Here is a 14,710-nt window from a genome sequence, read left to right as displayed (position 1 = left end):
CAGACCCGGTGACGAGGGCGATACAGGCAGCAGGTGGAGAGGGAATTGGACCGAGAAATCCCTTGAGCCCTGCGGACGCTTTATCAATCATGATTTGCCCTCAGATAGCTTCCTCCTTGATCAGGCAGTGTGGGTGTGACCCGTGTGACCCGCCACAGTGGGAGGTTTTGCCCTTTAGGTTGAATCAGTAGCATCGCTATCTGTCTTCTCACAGGACGGACGGTCAATATGCACTCCCGGCTTGATCGCTAAATATGGCGCGGTCGCAGCGTGACAATGAAGCAGGATTATGGTGAGCGATTAGTTTAAAATCAATACGCTGCTGATTGCATTTGCAATGGTTGTGCGCATGCATACCTGGTACGTCTCAAGCGGCTTGTTCTCCATTTGCAGGTCCCACACCTTCACAGTGAGGTAGTCTCTCGTCATCAAGAAGCGGCCGCTGTGGCTGAACTTCACGTCAGAGATGGATGAGATTATTTCGGAGAAAAAGGAACGTGTGGCGGGATCTTCCGGCTCCTCAAAGTCTTCACAAGACACAAAAAAAAGCACAAATATTTTCAACATAGAGCAGAATTCATAGAACTGACAAAACTAAAAATAAATAAATGACTAAATCAACAAATAAATGACTAAAAGTGAAAATAAAAACAGATGTAAAAAATAAAATTCAAAAATAAAATCCCCCCAAAATATATAAATGGAAATAAAAATGACTAAATACATAAATGATTAAAAGTGAAAATAAAAACAGATATAAAAAATATAATTCAAAAATTAAATCACAAAAAATTAAATATAAATGGAAATAAATAAAAAATAATTATATATCCATAAATAAATAAAAGTAAAAATAAATACAAAAACAAAAAACGAGATTCTGAAAATAAAAATAAAATTACAAATAAATGTCTAAATAAATACAAAAATAAATATACAAATAGAATTAAATATCAATCAATAAATAAAAATGCACTGCTCTCACATTTATTTATTTCATGCTGCAGACGCTCTGCCAGGATGAAATGTTATTCAAATGAGGGGGTGGTCCTAAGCGTGTCTTGGGTTGGACGACTTGTTGTCAAGCAACTCAAGTCGCAAGTTGTGGAGACAGTGGACTCAGTTAGTCGTTTATTGCTGGAGCTCTCCTTGCAAGCCGGCGAGACTTTCCTTGTTCGCCGAGCCGCTCACTCGACCAATGAAAGGCAGTTTGGAATTGCAGAGTCCAACCCTAGACACGCTTAGGACCGCCCCCTCATTTGAATAACATTTCGTCCTGGCAGAGCATCTGCAGCATGAAATAAATAAATGTGAGAGCAGAGAGTTCTTATTTATTGATCGATATTTAATTCTATTTATAGATTTATTTTTGTATTTATTTCAACTTTTATTTTTGTATTTATTTTTATAGTTTGAATCTCGTTTATTTTTTTATTCATTTTTACTTTTGATTTATTTATGTGTATATATATATATATGTATATTCCATTTTTTTTTTTTATTGGCATTTATATTTCTTTTTTTCTTTTTTAATTATATTTTTATGTCCATTTATATTTTCGCTTTTAGTCATTTATTTATTTAGTCATTTTTAATTTTGGCAGTTTTGATTCTCAATAGAATTGACATTGCATCACGCTGACATTTCACTGCGGAGGCGTCAGCCACTGACAATAAGAGCACAACAATGTCGGGATATTCTGAAGCAGCTGCATCCCCTCAGAGGATTATTGGTGTGTGTGTGTGTGTGTTTAGAGAGACAGCCACGGGTCAGCATGATGGGTAAATATTGGTTATGATTCATATTGATTCTGGCAGCTACTCATCTGCACGCAGGGGATGAGAGCCAGACATTCCACCGTGAGCTGTCAAGTTATTGTTGTTCTTCGCTCTTCCTCCTGTTTTGCACTCCCACGATTCCTCACCTCTCTCCTCCCTCATCACCCCCACCCCCCTCCCTCCATTATTGTCCACATCCCATCTCCCTTTATACTGTGAAGAACCAGTGGGGAGTCTAATGAGGGATGCGGGGTGAGAGATGGAAAAATGAGAAGGGTGGGGGTTTAGAGAGGGATAAAAATAAGAAAAAACAAATCAATGTCTAAGTGTTGGGCTATTCGAACCCCGCTGGATTTACGTGTGTGTCAGTGATGCATGTTTATATGCGTGTGTGTGCGTCCTTGGCTTCCCTTCTGCCCCGCGCCCCCCTCTAGGGGCACATAATAGGCTTCCAGGGGAGTTGGCAGGGAGGGGGCTGGTCGCTCTCTTTCTTTCTGTCCTGGGGCTCACTATCTTTGGCATTCTCCCTCCCCTCTGTTCATCCTTCTCTTTTCCGTCCAATCATCTCATCGCTAACACTGATTCATTTCACCTCAGTGATTTATAGCCGCGCGCACGTGGGTGCCAGCACACTACAGTTAACATCTTTTCTTTTTTTTTACTTGAAAGTTATTCCACAGAAAATACAGCATTGATGAGGCTACATTTGCATTTTTATCGTAGGGTCAATATTACCAGTGGCTAGCTCGAGGCTAACACCCACCTGCAGTGCATGTGCGTGCCTCACATGCACTCCATGATCCTCACAATTCCAACATTTCCTGCTGAACAAAAATGCCCCATGCATCCCAACAGGCGGTGTTAGTTAACACACGCTCTAGTGAACACCACTGGAGGAAATGATGGACATTATTGGACAACAACGTGTGTCGACGCAGGTCTAATGTGATTGCTCTCTAGCTATCGATTCTCCCGCTTAGAATGTCAATGTATTCATTATTCATTCAACTTAAGGGCTTGCATGTGATGTTAAGCTTCATAGGCTTGGTCAGTCATTGTTTAAGGCACACACTGGGATTTATTGATGAGTTATCAGTGGTGGTATATTGAACAGATGAACGGCTGCACGTCACAGTCACACAAAACCAATCTGGTTAAATGGACTGTCAACTAGCAAGTGTGTCACCATATGCTGATTCGTTAGCATTTCCCTACAACTTGCAACAATATAACTCCATACACACAATTATGTCTTATATTTAAAATATTTATTGTACAGTACTTGGAATTAGTCTCATGTGTTTAGTGTTATTGATTGATTGTTACATGCAGCACTTCCTGTCTTAGCCAATAGTGCTCTACTGAGTTTATTCACAACGTGTTATCTGGTTTGCACTCTGCACTGTTTCTTCTGTTTTTTTCCCCCTTCTTCGATTTTTCCCGTTGGATATTTTTTTTATTTGTTATTTTATTTTGTTATTGTTATTGATTTGTTTTTTTTGCCTGCATTTGGAGTCACTTGCCTCTGCTACTTCCCTCATCTCTCAAACCCTGACACCAGAGAACATGAAACATCTTTTACAGAGGTCACGTTTTAAAGAACTCCTCCAAGATCTTTTATCTGATTGTCTTGAAACTGTGGGTTGTTTCATTTTAAGATATTCAAGGTGGCAAGTATAAGTGAAGCTGTTATTTTGTGGAATGCTGTTGCCATGGCGACGTGCTGTTTGCTTAGAAAAATGATGCAGATATATATATTTTTTTTTTACAGCTGTAAACACTTTCAAAGAATAATACATAATAATGAAAAAAAAGCACAAAACACTACATAGGACAAGTAATATTACAACAAATTCATGTTACATTCATGTCCTCAACAATGTTTTCATCTTTTTACATCAAGGAAAAATGCTTAAAAAGAGCTAAAACTGCAAATAACAGATGAAGAATGATGGAGTATTTGTAACACGCAGTGCACATCCACTAACGCCATGATTTGGAAAGAATTCAGTTGGAAAAAATTAGAGGCCACCAACACCACACAGCAAATCGGTCAGATTTTTAACACTATACAGTGTTGGAGTAACACTGGTGTGAAAAAAGTAACAATTTAAAAAGTGTCAGATTTACACTCATTGGTGTGGACATACTGTTTATAAACCCTTTTCTAGTGTTAAGATTTCACACTCTCAGTGTTAATCTAACACTGGGACTTTTGCGATTTTGCTGTGTTGCAGACATTAAGGACTAGATGTATGGATATGGTTTTTTTGCAAATGTATGATCTGCCCCAACACTACGTTTGAATTTCTTTATTTTTGTTTAGTGGGGGGAAAAAACGCAGTAAAATGCAAGTTTAAAAAAAACCTGCCCCTGCTCCCCCCCCCCCAAAAAAAAAATCTTACTTTTTATTACTAATTTTTTTTTTTTTACTAAGTGTATTATTTATTTATTTTAAATACCACAGGGTGGCCTACGTTTTCGACAATCACGACTATGCAGTTTGAGGTTATTACAAACGGTGTGCAATGAACTACCGTATTATCATGACTATAAGACGCACTTAAAAGTCTTACATTTCTCAAAAATCGACGGTGTGCCTGATAGTGAGGTGCGCCTTTTGTGTACACCGAGTCGGTTTTTCATGCCTGCCCGTCCTCAACCAGGGCCAAGTTTCCTGTATTTAAGATACAGTTGGACGTCTTGGTGCTCACTGCTTTCACTTTATGGAACTGCTAGAGTGAGTTATGCCACAATTTGTGAATTAAAATTGTGCATGCTTGGGCTAAACATGTCTGCTTGCACTAATGTTTGAGCTTGGCAAAAGCCGACATCATTTCTGAGGGGCCGCATGGGAACGAGATTGACTCTGACAATACTTCAAAGACGTGAGGAACCTGGTGTGTTTGATGGAGAACAAGCCCAGCTGTTCGTTTCAGATAAAGAAGATGAGGACTTTGAGGGATTTGTGGATGAGGATTGATCAAAAGTCACGTGAGTACATTGTTACATACTTCAAGTACAACCAAACTCAGTTATAGCATGCTACGCTAGCATGTATGCTAGTGTATGCTAGCGTGAAAGCATGCTACCATATGTTTTGAGCTAGCGTCTGTTTAACCTTACCTTATGTGTGTGTTTAATACAGAAATAGCATCCGTTACTGAGACTGCTTCTTTTAAGACGATTGTGAAAATACAGTAGTTTGCATGTCAATGTAAAAATATATTATCATGTGGTGCTAGAAGGCACAGAAGGAAGAAGTTACTGCTGTACTTACACTTACCCACGCTCACTGTTTGATATATATGGCCTGGAAGTGTTTTTCATGAAAATACTATAATTATGCCTTTGTGACCATGTGAGCATAGTTTAGTCCCATTTACGTGACGTGGCGTTGTAGTGTGACATTTCAAAGTATTTGACCCATAATGCTCTCAACTGGTACTTACATTTGCAGTGCTTGTCGCAGAGTGCAGCTTGCCTCATGTCACAAAGTCTTATTGAGCCCTTGCTGCTGCTGTATGCAAAGGTGTGACACTGTTGGGGATGAAACTCTGCGGAGGTGATCACTTCAGTCAGCTCTTCCATATTGGCTGGCTTGATGTCCACGATGTCTGAAAGACGGGATCTAAGGAAGAACTGCGACGGCTAATCGGGAGCTTTTGTGTCATTTACGAAGGACTCTAAATTGAGTACGCAAAGAGGATACTGAAGCTGCGGTCAGTGATCTCCAGATTCCACAGGTTCACTCGGAGGTCATCGGTGGAGATGAAAGTCTGGAGGTCAGAGTTCACGGAGATGGAGTTGATGTGGTAGGTGTGGGCGTTGCTAAACACTCGCCTGGCTGTGGCTTCGACCATCAGATCCATCGGTTGCAGCACCGGCACCTGCAAAGATGGAGCAAAAACGGATATGATCATACATGATCTTTGAAGCTGGTTTGGCTGGAGGTCTGTTTATCTGTTTTTATATTCTTCTTCTTCTTATTATTATTATTATTGCAAATGACATAGGTCCAAGTGTGATCACACAGTGTGCCATATGATTGCAGGCATTTATGTGACATTTACGCCACACGTCTTAATGAAGCGCTCGAGGCTGTTTGATGAGCTCCCTCGATCAGACTGTGAATATCTCTGCTGTGCACACACACGCACACACACACACTAAAATAGTCTTCTATTTTCTGTGTGTGCGTGGTAGCAAGAGAGGAAGTAAAGTGTGAAGTGTAAGAAGAGAGAGATACCCTAAGGGTGTCAACAAGTCCTGCTGAGGAACGATAACTGAACTGTCCGGAATTAGCAATAACGCAAAACACACACACACACGCATATGAACAGTTGCTGCTTCAAAGATATCCCAGTCCCTGTCTGAACGTAGCCCCGCTGTTGGCCAGATAAAACCCAGACAAAGAAGGAGGGTAGGGGAGCGAGCGGGGAGAACAAATTGACGGCTTCTTCCCTCTTTTTCTCTGGTCCGACGCTGGCACTGACAGTAAGGCGCGCCAGCTCTGTATCTCCACGGGCATCACTTCATTTCCATGTCTTTCACTGGCTGTCCACAGAGACTTGCAGCACATTAACCCACAGACCCTCAACACTGACACTTACACTGCTCAGCTGGCCCATACCCCTTCTCGATAATCGTCTTCCTTATTTGGAGGACCAAAACTAAATAATAAATAAATACATGTGAGAGCAGAGTGTTTTTATTTATTGATTGATATTTAATTCTATATTTTTTTTTTTTATACATTTGTTACTTTTATTTATATACATACATATATATATATATATATATTTTTTTTTTACATCAGTTTTTATTTTCACTTTTATTCATTTATTTAGTTATGTATTTATCTTTAATTATGGCACTTTTGATCCCCCATACCATATAGGAGAAACATCAAATATTTTGCTGTACTCGCAACCACCAAATCAACTGGAAGTTTATTGGTATCCTTTTTTAGGCCCCTGTATACTCATATTTGCCAAAAATATGTTATGACATTTCAGCAACATTCTACCCCCCATCCCCTCTGCGCATGCAAACAGGATTTCCACAGTCCCAGCCTGTCCTCGATGTCGCTATGATTCCCTGGCTAGCCAGACAAAGAGGTACAGACACGCTAAACACAGCACTAATCTACTATGACACACACACACAGACACACGCTGTCCTACGTGAGTTCCCTCTCATGATGAAGGCGGCAGGGGGGGGATGATAACGAGAGTGTGGTGGAAAGATGAGCCCTCCATGGTCTTTCCTCAATTAACATATCGTCACACATTTCTTACTTACATTACAGCCGTTTTGTCTTTTCTCTGTCTGTTACCAAAATGGTTCAACTGAAGTTGAGGAATGATTCAAATCAATGTGTGAGAAGTCAAACAAAAACAACATGGAGAATGCCAAAGTCAGACCCGACCAGCTCTGTGGTTTATTTTGTTGAAAAGGTAGAAAAGCAACAATAGCCACAACACATTCGGTAAACTGTGCTGCTGCATTGCAACAAAACAACTCAACAACAACTGTTGATGTCTTTCTATTTGCTTTGTTGGACAATATAATGAATGACTATTTTAATTTAATTTTTACTTTCATCAATCTATGTTTCGCATTAATGTGAGATCATGGACTAAAAGGCAATCATGTGGCAATGATGCCTTTTTGGGGAAGTGGATTTGGTTTTCTCATCTTCCCTGTGTCCTTTTTTTCTTCTCTGTCTTGTTAGTTTTTTGTGTCCACCTGTTCTCATTTACCAATCATCTCCCTCAGCCATTTGTAGCTTGTTCAGGTGTTCCTCGTTGTATCGTTAGTTGGCTTGTACTTATGCTGCATTCGAGGAAGCTGGGAAGTCAGATTTATCACCCTCAAATTGTCCCATTACGATCTCAAAGCATTTGAAGCGGATGTAAACAAAGATGGCTGATTCTGATCAATTGTTATTTCTGGTTCACGCAGTCAGTACAAATCACATTGTGTTATGTGAAGTTACTTATTTTGAATAATTGAATTAATGTAATCATTAGGCTTTACAAGATCAGGATATTTCAGTGAGTATGGGAAAAAAATGGTTGATAGTCAATATATTTATTTAAACAAATTTTCTATTCACGCTATCCCCTGCCATTTGCAGGGCATAAATACTGGCCCGGCCTATGAATAGGGAAAATCAATGTATAACTGACGCCAATTGAAATGCATAGAAACAAGAATAATAAACCCCAAACGTTCTTCAAAAAAAATTATGATAAACATTGAATTACATCCATCCATTTTCTTAACCGCTTGTCCTCACAAGGGTCGCGGGGGCTGTTGGAGCCTATCCCAGCTGACTTCAGGCAGTAGGCGGGGTACACCCTGAACATGAACATCCATCGCAGGTCACACAGAGACAAACAACCATCCACACTCACAATCACACCTATGGACAATTTGGAGTGTACAATTAACCTGCCATGCATGTCTTTGGAATGTGGGAGGAAACCGGAACACCCGGAGAAAACCCACAGGGAGAACATGCAAACACCACCCAGGAAGGCCAAAGCCCGGAGTCGATTTCACGTCCGCTGCACTGGGAGGCGGACGGTCTAACCAGTCAGCCATCGTGCAGCCCATTTAATTACATGTAATGTTTTATTTTGCGGAGCTGTCAATGACGGAATTGGCTGATCGGGCAAATTACGGCCAATCATGATTTTGTATAAAACACAAAATGTCGGCCGATTCAGCCAATCATATCGGTGTAAAGTCTAGTAAAAATAAATAACGAAATGACTATGTATATAATCATGTAAACTATGTTTTGCCATTCACGGTTTAGGTCTTTGTGAGGGTCGCCATTGTCAAATTGAAGCTGGTCGGTGAAGTCGGCTCATTCAACACCCCCAACCCCTCCCCCAAGTTTGCAACTTGGCCCACCCAGTTTTAATGGTCGTTGCAGTGCACTTTTGCTGGTCGGAGGTCGGAAATTTCAGACTTCCCCCCTTCCACAAATGTAGCATAAGTTCCCTGTTTTCGTTCAATCCTTGTCAATTCATTGTTTGTGTTTTCTGTCTTGGTCTTTGTCTGAGTCAAGGTGAGTTATGCAGTATCATTTTCCTAGTCTTTGCTTTGGGACTTTGAACGCTGTTATTTTGGACTATTGTTAAATTAGTAAATTTCATAATTCCACATTCCTTGTTTTGTTTTTGTGATTTTTTTCCCCCCTTACGTTATCTGTTTCGTTGACAATTTGGCTAAGCATTCCTTAGTGTATTTATGGGCTTTTATTTATCACCACTGTATGTAAAAATGTTGAAAATCAGGCGAGCTTTGGCCTCTTCTGTGTATGCTTACTCGAAGTGACGTGATGGTGGCCGGGTCTCTGATACGTCCGTCGTCATCTTTGAGGTTGTAGCCCTCTGGCCGTTTGTCTCGCTCACTGATCTTCCACAGCTTCACTGTCTTGTCTGAGAAATGGGGAAAAAGGAAAATCACTTCAAATCACAAGATCTCATATCCAGTCAATCTTGGATCCAAGATAGATGTGCGGGGGTTGGGGCATCCAATCTGGCATGTAGCTGGGTGCAGGATGATGAATGGCGGCGCAGGTTGTGATGTCACTGACACCAATCTACAAGTTGACGACATTCGTGCCTGGAAAAAGCCATCTGGGCGCGTTCCAATTCTGCATTCCAAACAATCAGTTACATCTCATCTTCTCGCTCCAGCGAGGATGAAGGTGGCAGCAGTCAGGTTGTTCCAGTTTTTTTCCTTTCAATATCCGCCGTGGATATTGTATCAGTGTGGCGAGGGCATCGCCGCAGGACCCTCCACCATCTGCTCCAGCCTCCGCTAGCGCTTGTCTAGCAGCCATGCGTGACGGCCACAATCTGCAAGACGTCTCCTCCGCTGATGTTGAAGCGCAAGTGGAGAGATGATATGATTTGATGTGTGTGTGTGTTTATGTGCACTGTGGTAGCCATGCATGAAGCTCTCAATTTAAAGCCTTCTGTTGGTGGCACACGCTCGACCAAGTGGAACACAAACACGCTCACACGAACGGGTAAGAAGATCATTTCTGTGACATTAGTGTCATCAACCCCCCCCTTTTTTTTTTTTTTCACTGGAATGTCAGAATCAATGACTGACCGTTAGTTGAGAGCAGGAAGTAGGCGGCGTTCTGCTGTGGAAGCCATTTGATCTTGTTGATCTTCTCCTCGATCTCCAAACTCTTCAAGTAGTCAAACTCCGGCTCGTGGCTCTGGAATGTGCTGTAAACATTGTACTCCCCTCGACGCTGGGGCTGGCTTTTACTCTGCAAAGTTCGAAATTTACACTCAATAATTACATATGGAACTTTTTAGTTGACTTCAGGTGACTAAAAACTAGTGTTGTCAAAGTTAAAGCGTTAACTCATTGATTAATCACAAAAAAATTATTGCATTAATCATGTATTACCGCAAATTATTTGCACTATTATTTTTTACCGCAGATGATCCTTTAGCTTGACAGCGGATGGTTGTGTTTTAGCAATGCTGCTCACCGCTCCCTCAGGGGATGGGTAAAATGCGGAGAACAAATTTCGCCCCCACTTAGTTGGGTGTGACAATCAGTGGAATTTATCTTATCTTATCTAATAAACATAACTTTGCATTAAAGTAAAGCATTTATACAATGGTGTATGAGGGCCACGTATAAAGTGGCGAATCTGCCACTTTTTAAAGTGGCAAATTTGCTACTTTATAAAGTGGCAGATTTGCTACTTTATAAAGTGGCAGATTTGCAAGAAAGAAAACTCTGAAACTTACGAGAAATGCCCATAGCGTAGCTATAAGTCTAATGTGAGGATTCGTTGGTGGTATTTGAGACACTGTTTATAAAATGAAAAGAAAGGATGGAGGATTCTTAATTTAAACTTTATTTGTCATACACGGCAGCTAGAGCGACAACACTTCCTGATCCCCTATCACCTGACTAACACTAACCAATCAGAAGCTAACATACTTTATGTAAATGCAAGTGAATGACGCAGAGCAGCAGATTTGACGCATCAACTTAGCTACTTATACAAAAAAAAAAAAACTGTATGAATGTGTAAATAATAATTCTGGAAACATGAATGTACAAGTAAATACGTATACATTTTAACAAATTAACTGAAATGTTTGATCCTGAGGGTGTAGACCTTCACAAAGTGAGACACCTTTGTAGCTGGCAGTACCCAACGCTTAAAAGTGCAAATGCTTAACATGATATGGTTAAAGCCATTACTCCTCAATTTTTTTTAATATGTGGGCCTAATACGCCGTCGTACATTTAAAGGGGAAGCCAACCAAAAATAAAAAATAAAAAATTGACAATAATATGTTCTATGCAGCCCCACTCGTCAAATCCGATTTTTGACTATCCAGCAAGTGTCTAAATCCGATCTGGCCCCGTTCAGACTGAACTACATTATTGACCCATCTGACAAGTTACTGTAGCAACGATGCCGAACGGAGGCGGCACCCAGCGGGTGTCGTGTTTGACGTCATGTGACGCTGTTTGCCGCTCCGTACTTCCTGTTCCTTAATACGCGCATTTTTTTAACGACCATACATCCATGGCTACGGCCGCGCATTAATTTGCTATTTCCGGTTGTGCATGCGAAGAACTGATGGGGTAGCGAGACCGGCTTCAGCGCAAGTAACGTAAGCTGTCACTGTATTTCTGGAGTCGACGGGGCAATGCTGTGTTTAGACTAGTGGGGGCGCATACAATATCTTATTGTCAAGAAATTTGGGTTTGTCTTTCCCTTGAACAATAAAAATGAATTATTCCTTTTATTGGTAATTGGAAATGTGATCATTCCGATATGGAATGTTGCAGATGCAAATTAAAAACTGGACTGTACTGATTATTTTACATTCTTTACAAAAAATAATTTAAAAAACAACAACAACATTTTGTGTATTTTTACTATTATCATCTTGAATTTCAGGCTACATTCCAATGTAATGTGTTGACGCTGCCAAAATGTATTGAAGTACCATGACGACTGGTGTTGCATTGTGGGTATTTCCTACCTCCTGCTCCCTCTGGAAGACAACCACTCTGCCTCCTTTGTCCCCGGTGGCCAACAGCTCCCCAGATGAGTTAAACTCCACTGTTGAGATAATGTCAGCTGCAGCGCACAGAGAGGGGAGAGAGAAATGTCAGAGTGGTTGTGAACAGGGCGTATCAGCCAGTAAAATAGAAAAACACGCGTATTAGAGAGTGAAGCAATTTCAAAGAAACGGGCATTAACTCGCAGAGGACGCATTTCAGACGCCCTCGGGCAAAGACACACACTAATTTGGTGAATGGTTGAAATCCTTAACATTATTTCTGGAATGAGACCCAAATTTGTGTCATATAATTATACTCTTGTGTTTTTAAAGAATGTTGCAGCCACACTAATAGGTCTTTCTTTTTCTTTTTTTTGCATACCTCGGCTCAATTGCAGCTTCATTAAAGAGGTACACGCATACATTTTACACATTTTAATGAAATCTAATACAAGATCTACCCATAGTGTTAGCATACAAAAGGGACAAGATGAAAGAAGAATCACATCAAAACTCGATCAATTTTTTTGCTCCTTCTAACGAGAATTCTTAATTCATATCTGCAGTTGTACCACCGGCAAATAACAAACAGTAACATTTCTAGGGCCCGACCAATATGCATTTCTTGAGGCCGATGTGGATTTTTGAAAATTAATCACCCAATTGCTTGAATGGGATCCTCCCTTCGCTTTTAGCATTAGCGCTAGGCTAGCGATGTTTTAAAAACAAAGAATGTTTTTACTTAAATATACAGTGGATGTAATTCCTATCGTCGTGTGTTTAGTTTTACATTTAACTCCAACTGGGGTGTCATTAAACAACTTAAAGGACGCTTAGAGACAACAGAATAACATACGCTACACACCTGCTAGTTGCGAATGCTGCGCAAGCAAAATGGTGCATTCGGGGTACTCTACTCTCACAGCGTCGGAAACTTCACTTTTATTCGATGATAACGTTTTAAGGAGAAAATAATTGGCCATTTGGCTTAATTGGCAGATTAACAGGTCGGGCCCTAGACATTTCCTCTCCTACCACAAGAAAATATTTGCTGTGGCTGTGATGGTTACACGGCCCAGAGCTACTACTACTGTGATTGTGTCACATATTGCACAGGCGAGGTTTCCTCTCTGTTTAAAACTGACAATTATTTTTAGGCGAGAGCGAAAGAAGCACTACAGTTGTTTGGTATCTCCCCACACCCTCTGTGGACCTTCTTGTAAACAGAAGAGAGGGATGTTGCTATGGAGACCATTTCCATCTCAAGTAGCAGTCATAGGGGTTGTGCGCACATGCTTGCGGGCCAATAGCGCTCAGACTTTTTTGTTGCTAATGCGAGCTGAAATTCAGCAAGAGTGAGTGAGAATATGCTTGCATTTTTACGGAAGCGTAGGATTGGTATAGACCTCTCAATAGAGACTAGGAATAATATCCTCTCATACTATATGTAATATATCTTCATATATGGTAAGGTGCACGGCCTTGTTGAATTGCATGCTTTAATGTTAAAGCCTATTCAAAGTAAACATGAGGTGGGGGCCAGGCCCAATTACATTTCAATCAGGAAATAATAACATTTTACAAAAAGGCCAACCAGCTTAGCAGATAACATTTTGTATTCAAGGTTTTCTTTCCAACTCACTCCTCAGTCTTCCCCTGCCCCTCCTCATCATTAACCCATTAAGTCGCTGAGGAGAAACAGTAATTGATGGAAGCTATTTAGCAAGTTTACACACCAATACGTCCTTCAGTCGTTTGACAGAATGAACAGATAGTAAAAGTCAGTGAAGCCGAAAGTCATGATAAAATGAGATTTTTCCACTCTCTGCATGCAAATGTATTCAAAGCAGACAAGACCCATTTTATCTCTGGCACTGATGGAATTTGTATTTGATTGGCTGAATCCAAAGTGATTTATAACGTGTCAAATTTTAAATGAAAGATGATTTGTATTTGCTGAATGGCCATATTCTCACCCCTGCCCCCCGGCCCTGTACTAAGAGCCTACGAGCTGTATATGTCTAATCTGTATGTATACGTATAGTTTATACAGTAGTCTGTTCGCAAGATGGGAGCAGTAAGATGGCCGCCCAGTGGCTTCAACGGCCTGCACGGGCGTGTATGGGGTACTGGTTATCCAGTAATAGCATGACCATACTACTCGGTGTTCTTTCGCTCACAAACCGGAAGTACGTCAGCGGAAACCAGAAATAAGTCAATGGAAAGTTAGTATAGTGATAATACCTTCCCTTTAAACATAAACAAAATTAGTAATTTTCCATGCTAAAAATTAGTGAACCTTTTTTGATAACAATATATATTTTTTTACTTTATTAGTTACAGCCATGAACTTTATACAGAATCATTGATATAGAAAAAGGCTCAAAGGCAACACAACTAATGTTATGTACAGTACAGCTCTTTTTCTTATTAAATTTACTACATTAACAAGTGTTTAGAAGGGTGGGATCTGTGTGGTGGGTTTGTTATGGGTCAGAAGATTGTAACTTGGCCCCAAAAACAAAAAAAGAAAAATTTATTTTCGAAGGATGCACAATAATGCTATTTTCAACCGATACCGATAAAACCAATAATTTAGAAAGTGCCGATGTTGATAACCGATAATTGTTTGCAAAATTTACTTCAATACAAATATACTTTTGAGTTCTACTATAACGCTAACATGGACAAATACATGTAAACATTGTGTAAAGCACCATGAAGCAGAATTTTATTGATATCTCTGCTTCAAAGAAAACCAGTCACTCCTTTTGAGTTTGCCAAAACAAAAAATGCTAAATTTAAAAAATACAAAAATTTCTTTATTATCTGGTTTATTTGCAGGATGTCAAAGT

At 40.2% G+C, this 14,710-nt stretch overlaps 1 protein-coding gene across 2 annotated transcripts in view; it reads right to left on the bottom strand.

The window, feature by feature from the left end:
- The window catches only part of ppp2r2ba (protein phosphatase 2, regulatory subunit B, beta a), a 63,101-nt gene that overhangs the window by 4,052 nt on the left and 44,339 nt on the right, over nucleotides 1-14,710 (bottom strand). For both annotated transcript variants that reach the window (XM_077578234.1, XM_077578235.1), the window contains exons 2-7: nucleotides 11,835-11,932; nucleotides 9,919-10,084; nucleotides 9,124-9,236; nucleotides 5,492-5,669; nucleotides 5,232-5,396; nucleotides 358-527 (exon numbers count right to left, since the gene is read on the bottom strand). In XM_077578234.1, the coding sequence (XP_077434360.1) occupies nucleotides 358-527; nucleotides 5,232-5,396; nucleotides 5,492-5,669; nucleotides 9,124-9,236; nucleotides 9,919-10,084; nucleotides 11,835-11,932 (890 nt within the window). The remainder of the gene's footprint in view (nucleotides 1-357; nucleotides 528-5,231; nucleotides 5,397-5,491; nucleotides 5,670-9,123; nucleotides 9,237-9,918; nucleotides 10,085-11,834; nucleotides 11,933-14,710) is intronic.

The sequence above is a fragment of the Vanacampus margaritifer genome, chromosome 10, assembly GCF_051991255.1.
Source record: "Vanacampus margaritifer isolate UIUO_Vmar chromosome 10, RoL_Vmar_1.0, whole genome shotgun sequence".
Classification (NCBI taxonomy): domain Eukaryota; kingdom Metazoa; phylum Chordata; class Actinopteri; order Syngnathiformes; family Syngnathidae; genus Vanacampus; species Vanacampus margaritifer.
The sequence above is the reverse complement of the archived record's forward strand: the minus strand, read 5'-3'. Positions and strand labels throughout refer to the sequence as shown.